The sequence below is a fragment of the Aquarana catesbeiana genome, linkage group LG04, assembly GCF_042186555.1.
Source record: "Aquarana catesbeiana isolate 2022-GZ linkage group LG04, ASM4218655v1, whole genome shotgun sequence".
In the NCBI taxonomy this organism is placed as follows: domain Eukaryota; kingdom Metazoa; phylum Chordata; class Amphibia; order Anura; family Ranidae; genus Aquarana; species Aquarana catesbeiana.
Genome location: NC_133327.1, coordinates 652,722,795 through 652,750,265, shown reverse-complemented (window position 1 = coordinate 652,750,265; position 27,471 = coordinate 652,722,795). Strand labels below are relative to the sequence as shown.

General features: G+C 41.2%; 1 protein-coding gene across 1 annotated transcript in view; it reads left to right on the top strand.

Annotated features, from left to right (window-relative positions):
* LRPPRC (leucine rich pentatricopeptide repeat containing) overlaps positions 1-27,471 on the top strand; it is a 337,307-nt gene that overhangs the window by 71,399 nt on the left and 238,437 nt on the right. The window contains exons 14-15 of the mRNA XM_073628468.1: positions 5,137-5,203; positions 20,067-20,094. Coding sequence (XP_073484569.1) covers positions 5,137-5,203; positions 20,067-20,094 — 95 coding nt within the window. The remainder of the gene's footprint in view (positions 1-5,136; positions 5,204-20,066; positions 20,095-27,471) is intronic.

The window sequence follows — 27,471 nt, the reverse complement described above, 5'->3', positions numbered from 1 at the left end:
GCGCACAGGCGTCTTGCGACTTGCCGCTATTGCGAATCGTGGCAATTCGGAACATGGAGATGTGAACGCCGCCTAAGTGTTTTTTGTCTACTTGGCTGTTAAAGTAATAGCAAATCTTTCAACAGCTGTAATCTGTAATGGTAGAATAGGAAAGGAGGACGCACTGGCCTAGTGCATTATCCAACAAAATTATTAAAAAAAATAATAGTAAAACCATAAAGATGTCTACTCACAAGCATAAAACCTCGTTCATCGGGCCAGCAAGTGGCTGAGGCTCTGAAGAACAAGAGGGGGAGTTTGGGACTTTAAATGAAGCATGTGATATGACCTAATCAATGGAGTCAATATAGAACAACGTGTTTATTTGTAGAGCAATAGGTATCATACCCTGGAACAGCAGGTACATCCATAAATAATAAAACATAGCATTGACATATTGCAGACCATAATACATAAAAAGTAAAAGCAGGATCATAGCACTTTTGCATGGTAAAATATATAAACAGCTGTCCTCCCTATCACGAGATCACTGGACAGGCGTGATATTAAAATGTTGACTGGATGAAAAAGGGTGTATAAGACCATCTGAGCGGACATGGTGCATTTGTTACCTGATGCGTTTCATGGATTAATTTCCATCTTCAGGGGCAGATGCATCATAGAAATATCAGCTGTGTATAGAGCATGGGAAACTAGAAGGCAAAGGCTGTTTGAAAATGTCCTTCCCAGGAGCTACAAATGTACCCCCTTTTTGTCGGGGCTTTCACAGCTCCAGTACAGGTGGGCGGAGCAGGAAGGGATCATCACAGTGCATCCCCGATCACTGCTTCCTGCCCAGCACACACAGCACAGCTCTCCCTGGGGCCAATGAGGATCTGAGAGGACAGATGGCAGCCTGCATCTTCTTCACGATTATGCAGCCTGTATTGACCACTGCTCGGTTAGTTCTCCTTTTGGGGATCACATTCATGATCGCAGTCCTCCCACGGGTCCCAGTTCCACAGCTCCCGGGAAAGACCTTTTTCATACAGCTTTGTCCTTCTAGTTTCACATGCTCTATGCACATCTGATATATCTATGATGCATCAGCCCCTGAAGATTGGAATTAATCCATGAAACACGTCGGCTAACATAATTGCACCTTGCCCACTCAGATGGTCTTATACACCCTTTTTCATCCAGCCAACATTTTATTATCCTGCCTTTCCAGTGATCTCATGATAGGGGGGGGATGGCTGTTTATATTTTACCATGCAAATGTGCTATGAGACTGCTTTTACTTTTTATATACTATGATCTGCAATAAGTCAATGCTACATTTTATTATTTATGTATGTACCAGCTGTTTCAGGGTATGATACCTATTGGTCTACAAATAAACACATGTTTTTCTATATTGACTCCATTGATTAGGTCATATCACATACCTCATTTAAAGTCTCAAACTCCCCCTATTGTTTATAGACAGGGATGGAAGTGTATGGTCCCATGCACCTCCTTTAAAGTCTCACAATTTCCCTGAGGCTCTGAAGAAGGTCGGTTCTTCGAAACTCCTCCGCCTGAGGGGGTTTCTTCCAGGACCCCCTCCCTTGGCCTGGTGGTCCTAACAATTTGTGAGAACTCAGCCACTTATGTGGCCTGTTGAGCGAGTTTTTATGCTTGTTTGTGAGTAGACACCTTTATGGTTTTACTAATATTTTTTAATACGTTTGTTGGATAATGCACTAGGCCAGTGTGTCCTCCTTTTCCTTTTCTATTCTCACAGCATGGCCAGGAGGACCCATTGAAATTTTTACACTTTCTGAACAGAGTTCCACCCAAAAGTAGTACCTGGTTTTGACAGGTACTTCCTGTCCCACTTCCTCCTTCCGTTGCTTGGCCACCTAGGCGGCGACTCCTCTTCCCCCTAGGTGGCCCCTCCCTCGCTTCAATCTTCGGGGACACGTCACAGGTCCCAGAAGATTGCCTGGCCACTAGGAGAGCAGGGCGCGGCTCCTAGACCCAACTTGACGAATACTCAACCCAAACAGCACTTCCTCCATTGTCGGACCAAGACCGTGATGATCTAGACGAACCTCTCTGTAGAGGAGCTCTCCCTTGCAATTTCGCAGCTACAGACCCATAAGACGCCAGGCTTGGATGGTTTTCCATCCTACTCAATACGTATAATGAGGCTTTAAAAGACAGAGTACTTCTTCCCTCAATGAGAGAGGCAATAATCATTTTGATACTAAAACCTTGGAAAGATCCTCTTAAATATGACTCCTATCGGCTTTTATCTGTTATTAATGTAGAGTCATGGCCAATCGTCTGAATAAAGTGGTTGCGAAATTGTTTGGGAGTGACTAGGGGAGCTTTATACCTGGCCACCCAACCTCTCACTCAACATCCGTAGGTTATTTCACATCCTGACTTACCCACATGACTGTTCACCTACCCGTGTTGTGTCACTAGACACCTGCAAAGCTTTCGACAGTGTGGAATGGCCTTATTTGTTTCGGGTGTTACAGCTATATGGGTTCGGTCCCCGACTCATAGCATGGATACGTCTCCTCTATACCTTACCACTAGCCTGCATACGGATTAATTCCCATGTCACTGAGACATTCCCAATCACCAGTGGCACCAGGCAGGGATATCCTTTATTACCCCTCTTATTTGCTGTGGCTATGGATCCCCTTGCTGTGCGGATCTGTAGCTCTCCATTAATTAAAGGCCTTCCCATAAATGATATAGAGGAGCAAATCTCCTTATATGCAGATGATACCCTAGTCTACCTAGCTGACCCCCGTGACTCCCTTTACAAACCTCTTAGCTGAAATGAATACATTTGGTGACTATTCTGGATTCCGAGTGAACTGGGATAAATCGACCCTTTTTCCCCTAGCCCAAGCTGCTATATCGGAGATTCAATCAGACTTTAGGCTACAAGTTGCCACCTCCTTCAGGTACTTGGGAGTCACAATTCAATTGCCTTTATCCCTATATGTAACCAATAACCTATGCCCCTTACTGCTCCAATTGCAAACACAAACCAAACAGTGGTAAGATTTGCCCCTGGATCTCATGGAAAGAGCCAATATCCTTAAGATGATCTACTTGCCTAAATGACTGTATGTCATGGCTAGTTCCCCTTGTAAAATTCCCAAATAAATTTTTAAAAGTACTAACTCTATTTGTATTGCGTTCCTCTGGAACGGACGACCCCCTAGAGTTGCGCTGGAAACACTTCGCCTCCCATCCCACCTGGCTGGCTTGGCCTTCCCCAACTTCTACCTTTACTATCTGGCATCCCAGCTGGTTAATATTCCTGAATGGCCTTACCCCAAATCTAATAATGCCTGTACCACAACTGAAGGAGCTATAGTCTCCTCATTTGAAACACTCTATAACGTTGTCTATAGAGGATGCACACCACCTGGACCAGGCATGTCAATTATACGTACCTCCCTTTCCTTGTTCCAAACTGTGGTAGCGAAGCTTTCATCTGACTCCTGGTTGGGCTCTCCCAATAGTCCACTGTGGTTTAACCCTACTTTTAAGGAGTTATGTTCCCTGCCTGACCCCAAAAGATTGACATCCAGGGGAATTAAGTACTTATGCCACATATACACCCCTCAGGGTTATAAATCCTTCTCTTAGATGCGTTTAGACTTTGACCTACCACTTACCTATTTTATTATTACCAGCTTAGGCAACAGTTTGGTTCCCTAGACAGTCCTATTAGGACACCTGACCTGGAAAAACTCCTGAGATCCCCAGACCAGACAAAACTTATCTCCACCTATTACTCGGCCCTCGTGACAGACACCAACCCTAGATTTAGGACAGCACAAGAGAAATAGGACTCCCTAGCTATCCCTATTACAGAAGAAGACTGGTAGAATTCTGTGACTCATTTAAGACCTCTGTTATCTCCTCCAAGGACAGGATAATCCAAATTAAAATCTTTCACCATTCACACCTCACCCCGGCTAGAATGCAAAAAATGAGAATATCCCCTTCTGCTGAATGCTTCAGGGGATGTGGCCAAACTGCGGATTTTATCCACTGCTTCTGGACCTGTCCCATAGTACAAGCTTTCTGGGTGAACATAGGCTCCTTCATCTCTTCAGTACTGGGTCTCCCACATATAGTCAACCCCAAAAATTGTCTTCTAGGCATCTTTGGTGACCTCACTATTCCCTCTCAGGCCAAGAGACTGCTTCGTATCCTCTATTTTTATGCAAGGAAGTCCCTTTTACTGACATCAGTGATCACGACTTGGAATCTTTGGTTAAAACTGGTTAACGAGTCCCTGCCGCTATAAAGGCTTACCTTTGATATCCGAAAGAGGAAAAAACATTCCACAAAATCTGGGACAGATGGCTAGCTAGTACTCTGACCCTCTCCCCCATACAGCCATAATTGAAGATTTCACTGTGAATTTTGTATTGTACTACTACCCTGAACTCTGCCATGGTTTTAATGTTTGGAACTATAGTACCAACTCCCAAGATTGATACCCGTATCAGACGTATTTTGCACTAGTATAGTGTCTATATGATGCACAATTTCCCTTAGTTTTAAGCTGGAATAGGAGCATTCTGTACTTTTGTGTTACTGTTCTATCTGAGGTTTTTTGCGTATGTGTGTATGTTTGTTTAAAAAAATGCACTAAAAAAAAATTAAAAAATAAAAATACTTTTATAAAACGTAATAGAGGATTGCATCTCATGGAAAAGAAAATGTAAGGAAGAAAATTCTATGGGTCTTAACGTAATTTTCTTTATCCAAGGGGCAAGTCCACCATAAGTGGAGGAAAGTGCCCCTTTGCTCACATCCCCTCCATCATTGGGCATCCGCTGTTGGATACATTTATGCCAACCGCACTAGAGTATGGTACAACTACCATCTAATCTTGGTTTTGAGTGCATTTTGATGTAAAAATAAAAGTGCATTGTAACGTGTACAAAAAACACGTTCATACACCAAAAACATAAACGCTTTGACTGGAGGTAAGGGAAGGGGGTGGTGGCTTATTAAATCCTGAATCCCTTTTTCAGTGAAAAATCTTATATTTGCTTAATGCCTAAAAATGAACATTTCATTAGGCTAATGCACCATGATTTATTTTTTTTTCCCCGTCTCTTTCAGTATCATCAAATATCCCTTTTGTCAAGGATACAAGTTTTATACACACTTTATTCTATGTGTTTCCAAGGTAAGCACAAAGTTAAGGGATTTTTCCTGGGAAATTTCTTTATAGGAGGATGTTCTCATTTTCTGGTGACCACTGCCAATGGAATTTAAAGGAGTTGTAAAGGCAGAAGGTTTTTATCCTAATGCATTCTATGCATTAAGATAAAAAGCCTTCTGTGTGCAGCAGCTGCCCTAATACTTAACTGAGCCCAATCTCTGCAATGTTCACAAATGTCTCGGTCATCCCAGACTCTACCTTCTAATTGGCTGAGACACAGCAGCTGCTCCATGGGCTCCCGCTGCTGTCAATCAAAGGCAGTCAGCCAATCAGGAGAGAGAGAAGAGGCGGGGCCGGGCTGCAGCTCTGTGTCTGAATGGAGACAGGGGGCTGTGACTCTGCTCGGGTGCCCCCATAGCAAGTTGCTTGCTGTGGGGACACTCGACAAAAGGGAGGAGTCGGGAGCACAGAAGAGAGACCCGAGAAGAATATCCAGGCTGCTCTGTGCAAATCTACTGCAACAGATGAGGTAAGCATAACATGTTTGTTATTTTTATTGAAAAAAAAAGAGACATCACAATCACTTTAATTGTCTCAAACTAGTACAGTAAATGTGATCTAGAATTTTTATTCAGTGGAAAATGTGCATATATTTCTTCAAAAATGGCATTCATCAAATCAACTGAATTTAAGAGTATCTGTTGCATAAACTTCTGAAAGTAGATCGTTATTTCACACAAAAATCTAAATCTAAGTAGCGGGCATCCTTTCTTGGCTCTGCACATTTGCATAACGGTGTTTGTGATGGAAGAATGCTCAATCAGGCCCCCCTCCCCAGCACCTAGACTGTGCTGTCGCCAACAGCTCCTGGTCACGGACTAATGACCGGAAGCTGGAAGGATGACTCCCGATCATGTGATTGCTGCTATACGCCATCACTACTATGACAACCCACCCAAGTGCTTTTACTACCTACCTCAAAGACGCTGGTGTTCTGAGTCAAAGTTTGTACACCTACACCATAGTGCATGTTTGGAGCAGCTCCCTTGGACTTTTTTTAGGCAGAGATGATCATAGAAAAAGTATTGTAGTAAAAGGCAATATGATGCCACTTTTATTAGTACAAAACGTAAAAACTTGTTTAGATATAAACATAGCCTACAAGGAAAGTAATATAAAACACACAGTACATAAATAGAAAAAATGGTGATATGTCAAAACATATTGTCAAGCCCAACAAAAGGCAAGTATGCCCTGTACTGCCAAAGACTAACTGTGGTCAGTCAATAGGGATTTCTTGCACATAGCCCAACATGTTTCGGAATGAACAATGTGTATTCCTTCATCAGGGAAAATTATGTCTGGGTGACTTTGGTTCTCATTGTCTGAAATGTAAGTAATCACATGATAATCACACTATAAAACACAATGTAAACATAAGCTATATAGGATTATAATTTTGTATATTTATAGATAGCCATTCTAAAACTCACATGATAACCCACAATACAATAACGAAAAAACAAGCACAAAGGATAAAATCAATAAGGACTCATAAAGTGACTGAAGCAGTCCGCAGAGCAGCAGGTGGATGGGCATGTATCCCCGGATGAGCAACTTGCAAACATCCACAGGAAATGCCTTGTAAGCTACACCAGTCAGAAAGGTATAAATATCTAAAGCAAAAAAAGCTGTTGGAAGAGCGTATTAAACACATACTTCCTAAAATTGATCACCAGCAAACAAAATAAATGTTGCATAAGAATGGGATAGGGGAATCGGGTATCCTCTTACTTTATCACAGAGTACATTATCTTCTAACAGACCAATGCAGACAAACACACCACGGCAGCAGTGCTTAATCAGAGATACACCTATAAGGTGTGGTTGCTTATATAGGGCGAATTCTTCAAGGAGAGCCAATAAACCAAGGGGAGGAGATGCTGGAACCCTGACATCAAAAGCGCCGCCACAAGGGTGGCTCAAGACGGGGACAGGGCGCTTCTCTGATGGGCAGGTGCGCGGCGTGGCCCCGCTCAGGGGGCAGGATGACGTCACGCTCCAGAACGTCACCGGCGCAGACTTTCCCAGCAGCGTCATATGACTCGTCGGGGTGGGTAGGAGCTCCTCCCCGCAGGAAGCACGAACCCCCAATGCCATCCACTGGCCATAAGTGGGTGGAGCCTACCCGTCAGGTGGTGTAAGCAAAAGACTCCATAGGGGACACATTCATCGCCACTAGCGGATCCGCGGGCCATGACAGTCACGGTGGGCAATTGGTGATTCAAAACACAGTAAAGAAACAACAAAAACCAATGATCAATGAAAAATACAAAAGACAAAATAGCCAGAAAAAGGACAAAAATGATATAATGGGGAGGAAAATGACCAAGGATATACAATACCAAGGGTGCAGAGCTACAATAAAAGAATTACGTGTATAGTGTTGTATTTGGCACAGGGGTCCCAAGATGTCATGGCGTAGGGGCACATGGCAAAACCACAATGCATTGATACCACTGGGGTTCAAAACTCTCAATACCCAGAATTAAAGGTTATTTGTTGTTCTGAGTCAGAGAAGAATTTCTGATATCTTTTCAGTGTGATAAAATAAACATGGCGCAAATAGGAGCAGAGCCTGTATACATATTACAAATTGCCCTACCAAAGTACTGTATGTATATTTAATTTAAAGCAAAAAAATTATGAGAAGTGGGATTTTAAAGGTACACCTAGTATAAGAAAGAGCACTGTCAATTAAAAATTATACCAAATATTTATTAACACATATTACAAAAAAGAACAGTAAAATGTGAAAACAGTTTTACATTCATAGTCACAGGTAAAACATCCTCAACCTAATATTGACAAATGAAGGGAAAGAGCTGTAGTCACAAAGAAGTCTGATCATAACCACGTCCACAAATTTCAACATGTTTCACCAGGAAGGCTTCATCAGGAAAATGGACGAGGCTTTTCAATTATTCAACAATAATATTCATGATAAAATCAACCTTGGATGTTCAAAAAAGTGAATACATGGAAAAGATACATGAAACATTCGCATTTATACAACTTGAAAGCTCTTTAGCTTGTGCAACCATGACTCCACCAAAACAAAAATTACAAAAAATTGCACCAACCCCCCCCCCCCCCCCCACAACTCCACCCCCATCTCCCACACACATGCACACCCAGCCCCAACCCGGGCTCTCACCCTCCCCCCGCCCAAGTGCTCCCAATCAACACAACCCCTACGTCAACTCCCTACCTCTGTAAAGAGTTCCGGGGAAGTCGCAGGGCCCAAAGTGTCAAGTAAGAGGAGAGGGGAGGAGGGTTACCCCCAGAGTTGACTCCCCCTGTAGTCCAGAAAAATGCCTGATCACCCGTAGGGAGGGATGTATGTTCTTATAGATGAAGACCATCACAGACAGAGAAAATGATTACAGTATCTGTAACATATAGATAGTAAAGATACACGCACATTACGGGTGAGGGGAGAAAAAGTCCACAACAAAAATTAAACAGTGGACCATACTCACCGACACCCCAGGATATGGGAAAATATTTGTATTGGGAGCTCATGATGACTGGTGGCACAAAATCAGTTATCAAAAAGCACCTATGCGGAAGGGGACAAAGCTACTCCATAGTTTCTGAAAAAACATATATAAAAATGCATATGCCTATATTAAAGTTTTATATAACAAAAAGCGTATATATACCCTGTTTCCCTGAAAATAAGACCTAGTGTGATTGCCGGTGATGGCTGCAATATAAACCCTACCCCTCAAATAAGCCCTAGTTAAAGTCCTTGTAGGTCTTCTTTTTAGGGTAGGGCTTATTTTTGGGGAAACAGGGTAGGGCTTATTTGGGGGGTAGGGCTTATATTGCAGCCATCACCAACAATTACGCTAGGTCTTATTTTCGGGGAAACAGGGTATGTATAAACTGCGTCTTTAAATCTTCAAGAGCACCTGCTCACCTTGAATGAGTATCACACCGTTGTGTGGAAAGCTGAAAAGCTACGTCACATTTCTGTTAGTGCTACTGAAGAGACCCCCAAAAATGATGGATCACAAAGGGTAATCACTTCCTATATTTCAAAAAAAAAAAAAAAAAAAGTAAGAAACGGATAAGGCACCAAAGATAGTGCTTAGTTTTCAGTTGAATATATCGCAAAGTGCTGGACCTACTAACGGTCAAAGTTAGTTTTACCTGGTGCCGGCGTCCATGTTTGCATGAGCTCCCAAACTGCTAACAAGCATCTAGATGTGTGGGGTTTAAATATCCCTCCCCATGGCGCCAAAATTCTGTGTATGTCATCACGCTGCACCGGCGCCAAGTGGACGCAAAAGGGAAGTTCCAGGTCCAAGGACTGAGTAACCAGAAACAACAACCCGGAAGTAGAACTACTTCCGGTTGCCAAAAACAGCGCTGTGACTCCCATTGGAGACAGTGCTGAACCAAGAGAGTGGAAATATTTGGACAGATGGTGTGGTGGCTATTGGGATGCGGTTAATCAGGATGCCATGGGCTATGAGGAGACCTCAGGGCGGGCGTGTGCCGGGTTGGTAACCACCCCCCAGAAGGAAAAAGCCCGAGGGGGTGTGTGTACCCAACCTAGTACACACCCTTGGGTGTCCATACGGGGATCAAATGGCACTGGACTGGGGAGGTAAAAACGAGGGAAGCAAAGCCCGGGGGGGGGGTATTTAATTTACAGTGGGGAAAATAATTATTTGATCCCCTGCAGATTTTGTAAGTTTACCAACTTAAAAAGAAATTAAGTCTATCATTTTTATCATAGCTGTATTTTAAAAGATTGAGACAGAATATCAACCAAAAATCCAAAAAAAACACATGATACAAATGTTATAAATTGAGTTGCAGTTCAGTGGGTAAAAAAAGTATTTGATCCCCAAGCAAAACATGACTTAGCACTTGGTGGAGAAACCCTTGTTGGCAAGCACAGAGGTAAGTTATTTTTTGTAGTTGGTGACCAGGTTTGCACACATCTCAGGAGTGATTTTGGTCCACTCTTTTTTTTTTTTTTTTTTTTTTACAGATCTTCTCTTAATTCTTAAGGTTTCTTGGCTGTAGGCTTGACAACTCAAAGTTTCAGGTCCTTCTATACATTTATTTTATAGGATTAAGGTCTGGAGACTTGCTAGGACACTCCTTGACCTTAATGTGCTTCTTCTTGAGCCACTTCTTTGTTGCCTTGGCAGTATGTTTTGGGTCATTGTCATGCTGAAAGACCCATCCATGACCCATCTTCAGTGTTCTGGCTGAGGGAAGAAGGTTCGCATCCAGGATTTTACAATCATGGCCCCATCCATTAGCCCCTCAATGCGGCAAAGTCGGTCTGTACCTTTTTAGCAGAGAAACAGCCCAAAAGCATAATGTTTCCACCTCCCCACTTGTCTGTAGGGATGGTGTTTTTAAGGTCATAGTCAGCCTTTTTCTTCTCCAAACATGGCAAATCTTCCTCCTCAAGAAGGCACATGTACAGTCATGCCAATGAACATCTAAATGATTCAGAGAAGATTCAGGAAAAAGTGCTGTGGTCAGATGAGACAAAAATTGAGCTTTTCGGCATTAACTCGACTTGCCGTGTTTGGAGGAAGAAAAATGCTGACTATGACCCTAAGAACACCATCCCTACAGTCAAGCACGGAGGTGGAAACATGATGCTTTGAGACAGCCAAGAAACCTCACCTCTGTGCTTGCCAACAAGGGCCTCTCCTCCAAGTACGAAGTCATGTTTTGCTTGGGGATCAATTACTTATTTTACTCACTGAACTCACTTAATTTATAGCATTTGTTTTATGTGTTTTTTTTTTCTGGATTTTTTGGTTGATATGCTGTCTCTATCATTAAAAATAGATAGACCCTTCATTTCTTTGTAAGTGGGCATACTTACAAAATCTACAGGGGATCAAATAATTTGCCCCACTGTATCTGTATTTTTAAGTACATATTTACCTTCTAGTTTTGGTTAGAACAAGAAAGAATTAGATCTTTCGGCTTTTAACTGCTATTTAGGGCAACAATAAGCTAAAATATCCAGTGAGTTGCAGTTGTGTGGAGGAAAATGTCTTGACGTCAGAGGAGAATGGGCAGACTGGTTTGAAATGATAGAAAGGCAACAGTAACTCAAATAACCACTCGTTACAATCAAGAATTGCAGAATACCATGTCTGAACGCACAACACATCAAACCTTGATGCAGATGGGCTACAGCATCACCACACCGGGTGCCACTCCTGTCAGCTAAGAACAGGCAACTGGGGCTACAATTTGCACAGGCTCACCAAAATTGGATAATATTAGATTGGAAAAACGTTGCTTGGTCTCGATTTCAGCTGTGACATTCAGATGGTAGGGTCAGAATTTGGCGTAAACAACATGAAAGCATGGATCCATCCTGATTTATATCAACGGTTCAGACTGATGGAGGTGGTGTAATGGTGTGGGGGATATTTTCTTGGCATACTTTGGGCCCCTTAGTACTAATTCTTAAATCTTTTAAACACCACGGCCTACCTGAGTATTGTTGCTGACCATGTCCATCCCTTTATGATTACAATGTACCCATCTTCTGATGGCTCCTTCCTGCAGGATAATCCACCATGTCACAAAGCTCAAATCATCTCACCACTGGACAATGAGGTCCCTGTACTCCAATGGCCTCCACACTCACCACATCTCATCCTATAGAGCACTATTGGGGTGTGGTGGAAGGGGAGATTCGCATCATAGTTGTGCAGCCGACAAATCTGCAGCAACTGTGTGATGCTATCATGTCAATATGGACCAAAATCTCTGAGGAATATTTGCAACACCTTGTTGAATCTATACCATGGAAAATTAAGACAGTTCTGAAGGCAAAAGGAGGTCCAACCCTGTACTAGCAAGGTGTTCCTAATAAAGTGGCCGGTGAGTGTATATTCCTCAATAGCCACCAAATGCTTTTGCTAACCCAGTTATTAAATTGTAAAATAAATTATGACATTACTGTGCTGTACATAGCCTGTGGGAGGGGGCCCAGCAGTCTCCACTCACTACAGGCTGCCTGCAGAATACTACAGGAGGGGGCGGAGACCAGACCAGTCACCCTGCACAAGTAGGAAGAGCAGCAGTGAGCGGTCTTTATTACAGGAAGCTCCCGCACAGAGGTAATGTCTCAATGGATTACTGAACAGATCTGGAAGAAATAAACAAAGGACGCCAAGATTCAACAAAGAATATACATGGTCAATGAATTTAGACCATATTTGCATCTTTCAGCGTTTCGCTTTAATTTGGACTGATTGACTCCTTCTGGTTAGAAGTCTGTTCCAGGCATCCACTACTATTCTGATATTTAGAAATAGGAGTTCTAAAACATTAACACATTCTGATAAGATTGATATTTAAAGTGAATTGCTATCAAACTATAAAGTGACTATAGAAAAAAATTTAATTTTCTTTTATATTTAAGTTTTAAACTCGCTCCTGGTGGCAGTTTTCTTCCCAGCATCCTTTACTCGTGTCATGTCTCCGCACCATCATGTTGACAGTTTTGAACCAATAAGCAAGCCTGTTTAGAATCTCAGGTCATCGTACACCTTGCCGGCTGTTTGTCAGCGCTGCGCGGCATGTCATGTCACATCACCCGCACTGTTTCTAGGACGCTGCACTGTGTAAGCTGTTGTTTTGATGTACCTATCATAGCATGTGCTTAACCTTGTGTGTAATGTCCTCAGCAGCTGTTCTGTCCTGCATTGCACTCGCTTCTGCAACGCTTAAGAGCAAATTAACTAGCGACCCAATTATTTCCCAATTATTCATCCACTTAACTAGTGTGTGGCAGGGCTTCAAATCGCTGATAAATGCCGCCTGGTTGTGCAGCCTGTGCATACTAATTTGTATGTTAATCCAGGAGTAGCCTAGTAGATAATGTTGAATGGCGGCGTGTGATTAGGCCCTCTGACAAACTGCCAACATCTTTCATAGAGTGGGTGGGCGACGAGAGCTTTTCACCGCGCGCTGATAGACTGCCATCAGTTTTGTGTCTAGTGCAGTCACTTCTCCTGCGTCCTTCTGCAGCCTGTCACTCCAACCACTTTCCCCAATCACGTAAATAACCATCATCTTTAAATGAGAAAAGCTAGATTTAATTCTAAGGTTTTTATTAAGGCATTTTTACACCTTCAATTTTATGTAAAGTCACCAATTCCTGGGAAATATGTAACTAATAAAGTGCATATTTTGAAAATGCTTAAAAGATCAGTCCATAAATAACTGGACAATTCTTGATATATATTGGGGAAATAGACCACCTGACAGTTCATGCTTTCTCTTGGGGATATACATCACAAGTGCATGCACGTGTAAATGCCAATCAGAAAATAAACAGGGATGCGCTAAGCCCACGCATCAGACCAACCATGGCCTAAAATCATAACTTCTGCTAAACACATATAGGACGGTCCTTCAAAAAGTTTCCTCACTTTTGTTAAACTCTTTCTTTAATAAGAAAATGTGGAGACTTTTTGAAGACCCCCCCCTGTATAAAAAAAAAACAGGTGCATCTCAAAAAATTAGCATATTATCAAAAAGTTTATTTTTTTCAGTAATATAATTCAAAGAGTGAAACTCCTGTATTGTATAGATTTGTTGCACACTGAGTGATTTATATTTCAAGCATTTCTTTCTTTTAATTTTGATGATTATGGCTTACAGCTAGTGAAAACCAAAAATTCAATATCTCAGAAAATTTAAATATAGTGAAAAAGTTCAATATTGTAGACTCATGGTGTTACACTCTAATCAGCTAATTAACTCAAAACACCTGATAGACCCCTTTCACACGAGGTGGACTCCGATTCCACGGAGTCCGCCGGCTCAGAGGGAGATCTCTCCGTTGATCTCTGCTGAGCCGGGGGATGACAGTTCCCCCTCTGCTCACTGAGCGGGGAGGGGCTTGTCAGGAGCCGCTGCTGCCTATGGAGGGATCAGATGAAAACGGACAGCATGCCCGTTTTCATCAGATCTCACCCGATCCGATAGCGACGGATCCGGACGTAGGGTCATCCGTCTGCTTTTTGCGGATCGGACTGGGTCGGATGTCAGCAGACATGTCTCTGGTGACCTCCGTCGCTCCATAGGCTAACATGGAGCACCCGTTCAGGTCCGCCGTCAAAACTGACAGGCGGACCTGAAGGGTCCAATCATGTGAAAGGGGCCTAAAGGTTTCCTGAGCTTTTAACTGGTCTCTGTGCGGTTCAGTAGGTTACACAATCGTGGGGAAGACTGCTAACTTGACAGTTGTCCAGAAGACAGTCATTGACACCCTCCACAAGGAGGGTACATCACAAGAGGTCATTGCTAAAGAAGCTGGCTCTTAAGAGTGCTGTATCCAAGCATAATAATGAAAAGTTGAGTGGAAGGAAAAAGTGTGCTAGAAAAAGGTGCACAAGCGACAGGGAGAACAACAACCTGGAGTTTATTGTGAAGCAAAGGCCATTCAAGATATTTGGGGGACATTCACCAGGAGTGAACTACGACTGGTGTCAGTGCTTCAAGAGCCATCACACATAGATGTATCCAGGACATGGGCTACAACAGTCGCATTCCGTGTGTCAAGCCACTCCTGAACCAGAGACCACATCAAAAGCATCTTACCTGGGCTAGGGAGAAAAAGGATTGTACAATTGCTCAGTGGTCCAAAGTCTTTTTTTTTTTTTTTGGATGAAAGTAAATTTTGCATGAAGTCCAGTGGGAAGTTTCCACCGTCAGTGATGATTTGGGGAACCATGTCCTCTGCTTGTGTTGGTCCACTGTGTTTTATCAAGTCCAAAGTCAGCGCAGCCTCTACCAGGAAATTATAGAGCACTTCATGCTTCCTTCTGCTGACCAGCTTTATAGAGATGCTGATTTGATTTTCCAGCTGGACTTGGCACCTGCCCACACTGCCAAAAGTACCAATACCTGGTTTAATGATCATGGTATCACTGTGCTTGATAGGCCAGCAAACTCGCCTGACCTAAACTCTATAGAGAATCTGTGGGGTATTGTCAAGAGGAAGATGAGACACCAGACCTAACAATGCAGGCGAGCTGAAGGCCACTATCAAAGCAACCTGGGCTTCCCTAACACCTCAGCAGTGCCACAGGGTGATCGCCTCTATGCCACGCCGCATTGATGTAGTAATTCGTGCAAAAGGAGCCCTGACCAAGTATTGAGCGCATACTATACTTTACATGGACATACTTTTCACATTTCTGTATTAGAAATCTTATTTATTTTTTTTTTGTCTTTAAGTAATATAATTTTCTGAGATACTGAATTTTGGGTTTGCACTAGCTGTAAGCCATAATCATCAAAATTAAAAGAAAGAAATGCTAGATCTCTGTGTGTAACAAAATTTATATAATCTGAGTTTCACTTTTTTTTATTGAATTACTGAAATAAATTAACTTTTTGATGATATTCTAATTTTTTGAGATGCACCTGTATATAAAATATAAAGAAGTCGAAAAACTGCCAGGTGTATGACCTCACTTATAGGGAATTATGGGTCGGGTGCAGGGGCATAGCACTGTATTGCTGAAGGTTATATACAAGTGCCTTCAACAAAGGGCAATCACAAAACTAAAATGTGACACTTGCCAGCAAACCTTGTAATGCCATTGCAAGCAAGAGTACAGTGTGCTACCCCGCTGGCGTTCAGGAGTAGGGGTGCCGTCGTCCTGCTTCACTCATCCAGAGTTGTCGATAAAGGTTTAGGACACCGCTTGCCCAACCTGATCTATGAAGATGTTAGAAAAAAAAAAGAAAAAAAAAAGCTTAAAACTAGTAAATTATGATTCTTTCCAATCCATTTACTAATGATAGCAGCAGAAAGATTTACAATAGTCAGTGTTGATTGGGAGAGTGAAGTTCTACTTTAAACAGAGGAGTGTCTAAGGGAAGGAGGTCCTCTCTAACTACAAGCTTGGACTAATACTAAAGGTTTCTGTGTTTACTGAGGGTCTTGACTGCCTACCTAAAGTCTGACATGCCCCAGTGCCAATTCCAGCCTAGTATCGATACTGTCCTGTTCCAACACTACCTCCACCAGCATACATATATCTCCCTTTAGCTTCCTGCATCATAGCCCAGCTTACCCCGAAAAATCATAAATGCTAATACCTAAAATTATTGGGTTTATCAGAGTGTGGCCACATACAGCTGTAAGCGCCACCCGCAGCTTCCCAGGTGCAGAAAACCACCAGGATTTTCACTCTACAGCATATTTGCGCCTCTTACTGTCTGTGTGCATGTGCCTTAAAGCGGAGTTCCACCCAAATTTTGAACAATATCTGTATGTATTCTCTTCCTTGCCTAGATGCTGACATGCCGTTTAAAAAAATTTAAATCGCCGTAATTACCTTTTATTTTTCTATTCTTCTTTGCACTTCCTGGTTCTCCTCCCGTGGGAGTAGGCATGTTTCTAGCCTCTCCCAGACTCCTGGGAGCTAGTCTCAGGCTTCCCAGGATGCCACTGAGCATGTGCGGGAACGAGCGGTGAATGCTGGGAGCACAGCATTCACCACATCCAGGAAATAAATGCTTGTGGGCTTCAAATGCCCACAATGAAGATGGAAACCACCTGCAGTGAATAATATAAGTTATTCTTTCCAACGAAATCTGACACAGGCGGACATATTACACACAATATGTGTATGTAATGCTGAGAAGAAAAGTTTGTGAATGAACTCAAAAAAAAAAAAAAAGATAGCTAGGTGGACCCCCGCTTTAAGTGCTATAAAGTAGCCGCCGCCTCCTTCCTAAATTTCTACGGCAAAAAAAAAAATACTCTTTACATTAAATTTGTCCTCTTCGCCTAGACGAGGGTGATGTAACCCTTGTGCCCTTGTGTATAATGGAGAATGGATATCGCTCTGTTATACACTGATCAGCCGTAACATTATGACCACTGACAGGTAAAAGGAATATCTCGTTACAATGGCATCTTAAAATTAGGCAAGTGACTATGCTGTCCATTAAGTTGATGTTGTGAAAGCAAAAAAAAATGGGCATCACAGTTTGTTGTGTATGGGGCCGTGAAGCCAATGGTGACCAGTGTCCACAGCTAAAAGCTTCTACAATGGTCACATGAACATCAGAACTGGACTACGGTGCAATGGAAGAAGGTGGCCTGGTCTGATGAATTACTTTTTTTTTTTTTTATACATCATGTGGATGGCCTGTGCATGTGCATCACTTACCTGGGGAAGAGATGGGCCCCAGGATGCGCGGTATTAGAAGGCAAGTCGGGAGAGGCAGAGTGTGATGCTTTGGGCAATGTTCTGCTGAGAACCTTGGGTGCTGTCATTCATGTGGATGTTACCTTGATGTCCATGCCTCAATGGGTCAGGGCTGTTTTAGCAAAAGGGGGCCATACTCAATATTAGGTGGGTGGTCATAATGTTATGGCTGATCAGTGTATTTTGCAGTGCAGGCTCATGCTACACATTTTACAGCTCATTCATAAAATTTCTGTTAGTGCAGCAGAAAGAGCTCTGTTTGGAGGAGGGTCATTCGGGTCACATGACTGCGCTCCACTCATTGTATTTTTATTTTTTGCTCCACAGTACTTTCATTACATTACTTTGTGCTCCAATGGCTTTGTGGAGTGTAATGTACATTTTTAAATCGCTTCGCTTTGTAAATGAGTTTTTTTTTTTTTTTTTGCCCAAAATTTTTAATATATATATATATATATATATATATATATATATATATATATATATATATTATACTTTTGGGCCACAGCAGTGTCTGTGTGTGTGTGTATGTATGTATATATATATATATATATATATATATATATATATATATATATATATATATATATATATTTTACCCACACAGCTGGGGCTAAAAGTTTTGAGAATGACACAAATATATTCATTTTCACAAATTCTGCTGCCCCTGTTTTTATCATGGCAATTTGCATATACTCCAGAATGTTATGAAAAGTGATCAGGGGAATAGCAAATAATTGCAAAGTCCCTCTTTGCCATGAAAATGAACTTAAACCCATAAAAAACATTTCCACTGCATTTGTGAAGAAGGCTTGAGGGTGCCCTGGGAAAGTCCAGCAGGCGTCAGGACTGTCTCCTACAGTTGATTCAGCTGCGGGATCGGGGCACCACCAGTACAGAGCTTGCTCAGGAATGGTAGAAGCCAGGTGTGAGTACATCTACATGCACAGTGAGGAGAAGACTTTTGGAGGATGGCCTGGTGTCAAGAATGGCAGCAAAGAAGCCACTTCTCTCCAGGAAAACCATCAGGGACAGACTGATATTCTGCAAAAGATACAGGGATTGGACTGCTGAGGTCTGGGGTAAAGTCATTTTCTCTGATGAATCCCCTTTCCAATTGTTGGTGGCATCCAGAAAAAACCTTGTCAAGAGAAGAAAATGTGAGCGCTACCATCAGTCCTGTGTCATGCCAACAGTAAAGCATCCTGAGACTATTCATGTATAGGGTTACTACTCAGCCAAGGGAGTGGGCTCACTCACAATTTTGCCTAAGAACACAACCATGAATAAAGAATGGTACAAAATATCCTCCAGGAGCAACTTCTCCCAACCATCCAAGAACTGATTGGTGAGGAACAATGCCTCTTCCAGCATGATTGAGCACCTTGGCATAAGGCAAAAGTGATAACTAAGTGGCATGGGGAACAAAACATTGAAATTTTGGGTACATGGCCAGGAAACTCCCCAGACCTTAATCCCATTGAGAATTTGTGGTCAATCCTCAAGAGGCGAGTGAATAAAAAAAAAAACCCACAGATTCTGACAAACTCCAAACATTGATTATGCAAGAATGGGCTGCCATCAGTCAGGATGTGGCCCAGAGGTTGATTGATAGTGTGCCAGGGCGAATTGCAGAGGTCTTGAAAAAGAAGGGTCAACACTGCAAATATTGACTGTTTACATAAACGTCATGTAATTGTCAATAAAAGCCTTTGACACACATGAAATGCTTGTAATTATACTTCACTATACCATAGTAACATCTGACAAAAAGGATCTAAAAACACTGAAGCAGCAGATCTTGTGAAAATTAATATTTGTCTCATTCTCAAAACTTTTGGCAGCGGCTGTATACACATAGTATATATGATACACACAGTATATATCTCTCTGAGGGCTTGTTCATATGTCCATTGAGCTGTGTTTTTCTGGACACCACTGCGCATGTATGCTGTGAACAGGGCACATGGAAAAAGGTAGATTTCTTCCTGTCTTGTTCACACGTGTGGCAGTGTGCAAAATATCACACCTTTGCACGTGTCATTAGAGAACCTATAGGAGAAATTACATGAGTTGGACAGTACTATGCTTCTAGTACAGATGTACTATACTGTTTTTCTTCTTTTGGGCTTTTTTTTAGATCAGAATTGTGCTTTTATGCAAAGATTTTTTTATTTTATTTTCTCCTGGTCTCCATTTTCACAAAACAGAGTATTTGGCTACATAAGTAATGTTAACTTTATACAGTGTAGAGTGGTATAATTATGGATCTTTAAAATAAAAAATAAAAATAATATAGTAATGGTATTTATGCATGGGAGGTGATATACGAACAACCACTTTATAGCTGTCTGGGTGCAACAGTGCCCAGACAGCACTTAAAGTGGAAGGTGTGAAATGATTTATGTGGACGCCAGATGATGGCACCTACTTTGTATCGTTATTAAAACACTTTACATAATTATGCACTTAAAGAGTAAAAAAAAGCCTTGTTTTTATGACAAAGTTACTGTAAGCAACTTGCTCTGATTGCTTCATAATGTTGTGCGCAGACCTTGATATTTGTTGTCTTGTGCTGCCCCCTACAGGAGCGGTGATGCTGAACTTCTGGCAAAGGTAAGACTTACTGTTTTTTTTTTTTTTTTGTTTCTTTAATTCTAGTCTGTGTTTTGCAGCTTTTGGAATACATTCTGCCACACTGATCCTTTAAGTAAATTTGTGTTTTGTTTTTTTTGTTTTTTCTTCATTAAATTTTTTTTGTTTCTAGTTTAAAATCCTTATTGTGTGTTTTAATTGTAAGTGCTTTTGGAATGTCATTTCTTTACAGGCTCTAACAGGGTTCTGGGGTTATGTTCTTTAAAGCGTATTTAAATCCAAAAAAAAAAAAAAAAAAAAAACAATATATTGCAGTATACCAGTCCTTTGGATGTGGTTTCTACATTAGCGCTTTTTTTTCCCCCCTTGTATTTTCTCTTGCTTATCCTGCAAATAACACGTTTCCTGTCCTAGAGTGACAACACTCTCATTGTACTGTACCTATTGAGAAGCTGCATTGTCATCTTGGGCTACTCTCCTGATTTGGACTACAGCCACCTCCCCCCTCTCCTCATCTTTACTATGTAGAGGGTTGTTGCCTCGTAGTTCACAGCAGATAGCTGAGAATGCTGATAACCACAAAAGATTTCAGGTAGGGATGCACCAATATATTGGCCGTGGAAAATAGGGTTACCAACGTTTGACCGATAGAAAGAAAAAAAAAAAAGGTAGAAAAAATGGCTGCTGAAAAACGTGCTCGATTTTGCCTCGATTTTATCGCTATTGTGCAGTTTTTATAGGTCTTGTGAATTAAAAAGGGTGCGTTTTTGCTGCGTTTCCAATGCATTTCAATGGGGAGGCGTATTTTTGGTGCACTTCTTTCTTTTTTTTTTTTTTTCTGATCAAATATGCACCAAAAATGCGGCAAGCAGGATTTTTAACACTGCAACGGACCAGTGTAAAGACCTAAAGAGAATTTAAAGGAATGCATTTTTCTTTCAGCTTTTCTTGAGCTCTTGTTTACGCAAAAGCGCTTCAAAAACAGCTCTGTGTGAAGGCAGCCTTTCATCTGAAAAAAGTGCCGATGGTGGATGAAAATTCATGTTCACATTCATGATCTTAATTAAAAAGTTGAATACAATACAATTTTATATACCGGTGTGTGTGTGTGTGTGTGTGTATATATATATATATATATATATATCTCTCTCTCTCTCTCTCTCTCTCTCTATCTATCTATATATATATATATATATATATATATATATATTCAGGTATGTGTGTGTGTGTATATAGATAGATATATATATAATGTTACAAGATTTCATACAGGATCAACAGGTATTTTTCTGTACAAGCAGAAAATGTACTTAGCCTGAAAAATAAAAACTAATAGTCACCACTTCTGAGGACTGATCTCCTGCAATATATTACATTTTTGGTTTAAATATACTTTTTTTTAATTTTTACTAAACTGAAAATGTCCATATATAAAAACCTATACCCACACTTGAGAATTTAGAAAAAAAGCGGGCCAAGAGCTGAAGTTACACTCTGCAGAGCTCAGTGAGGAGAGCTCTGAATGCTGATTGGAGAGAAGGGACACACCCCCCTTCACACAGCACACAGGAACAGATCTAAGGCTGTCAATCAGCTGGAGATACCTCCCCTGTCACCTTTTTTTTTTAGTGGCTGGCTCAGTCTCCCAATTGCTCACTGAGGGGTTAAGCCGGCTGCCAGTCCAGGCATCTGGATGGATCCCGACTGTAAAGTTGGGATCAATCCAAAACCTGGACCAGCTGAGTGACGTCACGCGACAGCCAGGTTCAGCCCGCCGTTGGCTGAAAATGGGTCACAGGCTTACAGAATAAACTGCACTTCTGTGATCCCCAGGAGAAGTATAGCCAAAATAGCTTTGGCTATACTACTCCTTTAAGTATGTGATCAGCTTAAAGGAACAGAAAAACTAAATTATAACATTAAAGCTAAACTCCAGGCAAACCACTAAATACTCTGATGAAATACATATGGGAACAGTTTTACCAGCCAACATACACTATATTGTCAAAAGTATTGGGACGGCTGCCTTTACACACACAGAGACTTTAATGGCATCCCAGTCTTAGTCCGTAGGGTTCAATATTGCGTTGCCTCACCCTTTGCAGCTATAACAGCTTCAACTCTTCCGGGAAGGCTGTCCACAGGGTTTAGGAGTGTGTCTATGGGAATGTTTGTCCATTCTTCCAGAAGCGCATTTGTGAGGTCAGGCACTGATGTTGGACAAGAAGGCCTGGCTCGCAGTCTCCACTCAATTCATCCCAGAGGTGTTCTATCGGGTTGAGATCTGGACGCTGTGTAGGCCAGTCAGGTTCCTCCACCCCAAACTCTCTCATCCATGTCTTTATGGACCTTGCTTTGTGCACTAGTACAAATCATTTGGTAGAGGGGGGATTATGGTGTGGGGTTGTTTTTTCTGGGGTTGGGCTTGGCCCCTTAGTTCCAGTGAAGGGAACTGTTAAAGTGGTTGTAAAGGCAGAAGGTTTTTTTTTCTTAATGCATTCATGCTCCCAACTATGTGGGAATAGTTTGGGGATCGCCCCTTCCTGTGCCAGCATGACTGCGGACCAGTGCACAAAGCAAGGTCCATAAACACATGGATGAGCGATTTTGGGGTGGAGGAACTTGATTGGCCTGCACAGAGTCCGCACCTTATCCCGATAGAACACCTGTGGGATGAAGTAGAGTGAAGACTGTGAGCCAGGCCTTCTCGTCCAACATCAGTGCCTTACCTCACAAATGCACTTCTGGAAGAATGGTTAAACATTCCCATAGACACTCCTAAACCTTGTGGACAGCCTTCCCAGAAAAGTTGAAGCTGTTATAGCTGCAAAGGGTGGGCCAACTCAATATTGAACCCTATGGACTAAGACTGGGATGACATTAAAGTTCATGTGTATGTAAAGGCAGGCGTCCCAATACTTTTAACAATATAGTGTATTTTTGGACCTGTCAATCCAATCATGATATTGCCACAACCATGGCACGCTGCACAGTCCTGTCTGACATGGCAGGAGATCTTTTTTTTTTTTGCTGCTGCATTTAAGAAAAACTTCCTGCCCTCTCCCAGTCTGTCATAATGAAAGAAGAAGCCGCAGACTGATAAGTATTCACTCTGCTCTCCCCTTCAGTCAGCAGGCTCTTAAGCAGTATATGAGCGTGGCCGATTGGCAGTTTCTGTTGCTCCAATGTAATGTGGATTGCAAAAGGTTGGACAGACTTCTTGCATGTAAGGAAAATAGGAAAATACAAGGCTGTGTGTGTATATAATTTTTAAGTATACATTTTTTTTTATATATAGTAGTAATAATTTTTTTATTTATATATAGTCAGGTCCATAAATATTGGGACATCAACACAATTCTAATCTTTTTGGCTCTATACACCACCACAATGGATTTGAAATGGAACAAACAAGATGTGCTTTAACTGCAGACTTTCAGCTTTAATTTGAGGGTATTTACATCCAAATCAGGTGAACGGTGTAGGAATTACAACAGTTTATATATGTGCCTCCCACTTTTTATGGGACAGATTAACAATCATCCATCAAACTTTCACTTTTTAATACTTGGTTGCAAATCTTTTGCAGTCAATTACAGCCTGAGGTCTGGAACGCATAGACATCACCAGACACTGGGTTTCATCCCTGGTGATGCTCTGCCAGGCCTCTACTGCAGCTGTCTTCAGTTCCTGCTTGTTCTTGGGGCATTTTCCCTTCAGTTTTGTCTTCAGCAAGTGAAATGCATGCTCAATCGGATTCAGGTCAGGTGATTGACTTGGCCATTGCATAATATTCCACTTCTTTCCCTTAAAAAACTCTTTGGTTGCTTTCGCAGTATGCTTCGGGTCATTGTCCATCTGCACTGTGAAGTGCCATCCAATGAGTTCTGAAGCATTTTGCTGAATATGAGCAGATAATGTTGCCCCAAACACTTCAGAATTCATCCTGCTGCTTTTGTCAGCAGTCACATCATCAATAAATACAAGAGAACCAGTTCCATTGGCAGCCATACATGCCCACGCCATGACACTACTACCACCATGCTTCACTGATGAGGTGGTATGCTTTGGATCATGAGCAGTTCCTTTCCTTTGCCATACTCTTCTCTTCCCATCACTCTGGTACAAGTTGATCTTGGTCTCATCTGTCCATAGGATGTTCCAGAACTGTGATGGCTTTTTTTAGATGTTTGGCAAACGCTAATCTGGCCTTCCTGTTTTTGAGGCTCACCAATGGTTTACATCTTGTGGTGAACCCTCTGTATTCACTCTGGTGAAGTCTTCTCTTGATTGTTGACTTTGACACACATACACCTACCTCCTGGAGAGTGTTCTTGATCTGGCCAACTGTTGTGAAGGGTGTTTTCTTCACCAAGGAAAGAATTCTTCGGTCATCCACCACAGTCGTTCTCCATGGTCTTCCGGGTCTTTTGGTGTTGCTGAGCTCACCAGTGTGTTCTTTCTTTTTAAGGATGTTCCAAACAGTTGATTTGGCCACACCTAATGTTTTTGCTATCTCTCTGATGGGTTTGTTTTGTTTTTTCAGCCTAATGATGGCTTGCTTCACTAATAGTGGCAGCTGTTTGGATCTTATATTGAGAGTTGACAGCAACAGATTCCAAATGCAAATAGCACACTTGAAATGAACTCTGGACCTTTTATCTGTTCCTTGAAAATGGAATAATGAGGTAATAACACACACCTGGCCATAGAACAGCTGAGCAGCCAATTGTCCCATTACTTTTGGTCCCTTAAAAAGTGGGAGACACATATACAAACCGCTGTAATTCCTACATCGTTCACCTGATTTGAATGTAAATACCTTCAAATTAAAGCTGAAAGTCTGCAGTTAAAGCACATCTTGTTTGTTTCATTTCAAATCCATTGTGGTGGTGTATAGAGCCAAAAAGATTAGCATTGTGTCAATGTCCCAATAGTTATGGACCTGACTGTATAATTTTTTTTTATTTTTTTTAAATCTGCCTGAAATTCATGTTTGCATTTGATGAGAACTGCTATTAACATTTAAAACAATATATATATAGAAGTCCCTTTGCCTGTATAGAGATTTTTGACACAAATCGTCCTGTATCTTGCTGTTCTGTGCAAAGTAATAAAAACTCTCACAGAAAGCAGGTTACAATTTCTATTTTTAAAGACCCTTTAATCTGCCTTGTGCTGTAGATTTTATTGGTTCTTTTTGAGAAAATGGGAAACACAGTGCCCACTTTGCCATTCTGTGTTTTCTCTACCCGTGGAATAGAGGACATTCCTCTAATTGGATCTCATGGCACAGATAAGATGAGTGCTGGTACGCTGCCCAGTGTAGATTATTGTAATGAATGAATTGTTCTATTAGGATTACTATGAAATGGGTTTTAACAAGTACAGATTTATCAGGGAACCACAGGGGAGAGGGCGCTTGCTCAAACAATGTCTTCACATGGTACATATTAAAGGAAAGAAGATGGCTTTTATTAGGCAACTGTTCCATCTTTGTTTTTATTTTGTATGTATTAAAGAATAAAGCTGGGCAACAAGTCCACTTTTAATTGCAATGCTAATAACTCCATTATTTATTACATCTGTTCTAATTTTAGATTGTCCTTAAAGTGACACTCTCACCAAAAAAAGCCCTGACCTTTAACAAAGCACATTTACAGTACCTTGAAAAAGTATTCATACCTCTTGAAATTTTCCACATTTTGTCATGTTACAGCCAAAAACGTATTTTATTGGGATTTTTTGTGATAGACCAACATAAAGTGGCACATAATTGTGAAATGGAAGGAAAGTGTATAAATGGTTTTCAAATTTTTTTTTACAAATAAATATGTGAAAAGTGTGGCGCATATTTGTATTCAGCCCCCTTTACTCTGATACCCATAACTAAAATCTAGTGGAACCAGTTGTCTTCAGAAGTCACCTAAATTAGTAAATAGTCCACCTGTTTGTAATTTAATCTCTGTAAAAATGCAGCTGTTCTGTGAGGCCCTCAGAGGTTTGTTAGAGAACCTGCCAGGCCCTGTGCTTCATTTTGTACACTCAGTTGGCCAGACCATTTTTGCACTTTCCTTTGCTTTTTTTATTCTTCACTTACAGCTTTCAGAATTTGTAAAAGACCCCCCAAACCATATATTTTCTGAAAGCACATAATCAGTAAAAAAAAAAAAAGAACGTGCTGATTTTTTTAGACCCCGCGTTATTTGCTCAAATGTTTATCAAAGCAATATATTTGCCAAAAATACATTAAAACCATTATTGGCAGCTAAAATCACAGTAAATTTTACAAAATTCCTACTAAATATAAAAGCCTAACCTGTTTTGAGTTAATAACAAATATTTGTAACATTTAGTTTGCGCCTTTTTGCTTAATGGTGAAAATTGAACAGACGCAAAAGTGTAAATATCCAAATTTCTCAAAAAATCTTAAGGTTTTCATTTTTCCCTTACAGCTTTTAGAATTTGTGAAAGACCCCCATAACCATATATTTTCTGAAAGCATATGACCTCTAGAATAAAAAGGTGCCACAGATTTTTTAGACCCCGCGGTATTTGCGCAAATGTTTATCAGACCAATATATTGGCAAAAAATACAGTAAAACCATTATTAGCAGATAAAAATACAGCTAATTTTACAAAATTCCGGCTAAATCCTTACTAAATATAAAAGCTTTACCTGTATGGAGTTAACCAATAACAAATATTTGTAAATTTTAAATTGCGCCTTTTTTGCAAAATGGTGAAAATCGAACATACCCAAAATTTTCTCTAAAAATCTGGAGGTTTTCATTTTTCACTTAGAGCTTTCAGAATTTGAAAAGACCCCTCAAACTAGACATTTTCTAAAAGCACATGACCTGTAGAATAAAAAAAAGTGCACAGATTTTAATTGCGCAAATGTTCATCAGATCGCTATTTTCACTAAAAATACACTAAAATCATTAATATTGCACATAAACGCAATGTAACTTACAAAATTCCTGCTAAATTAGTACTAAAGCATTGTTCACATGTGGCATACTAAACTGTACGCCCATGGGGGCCATGTTTACCCGCACAGGTGTTCCGTGCATCCCCGTACAGGCAGTCCCATTTATCTCAATTGGGATGCAACGGCTGCACAGGCATAGCTGCTGTTACCAATCTGACTTCCGTGTGGGTACATGACCCCGAATGCAGACAGTGTGAGCTCAAGGACATGCATGCGGACCTACATTGATGTAAAATTGGGAGCAACGGCTCTGTTGGTGCAGTTGCTACATCCCAAATGACATCAGTGGGATGGCCTGCACAGAGATGCATGAAATACCCGTGCTTCCCTGTTAAAGATACGCTGTGTATGCCCTGTGTGAACAAAGCCTTAGGCCCCTTTTACACAAGCACACCGATTGTGCC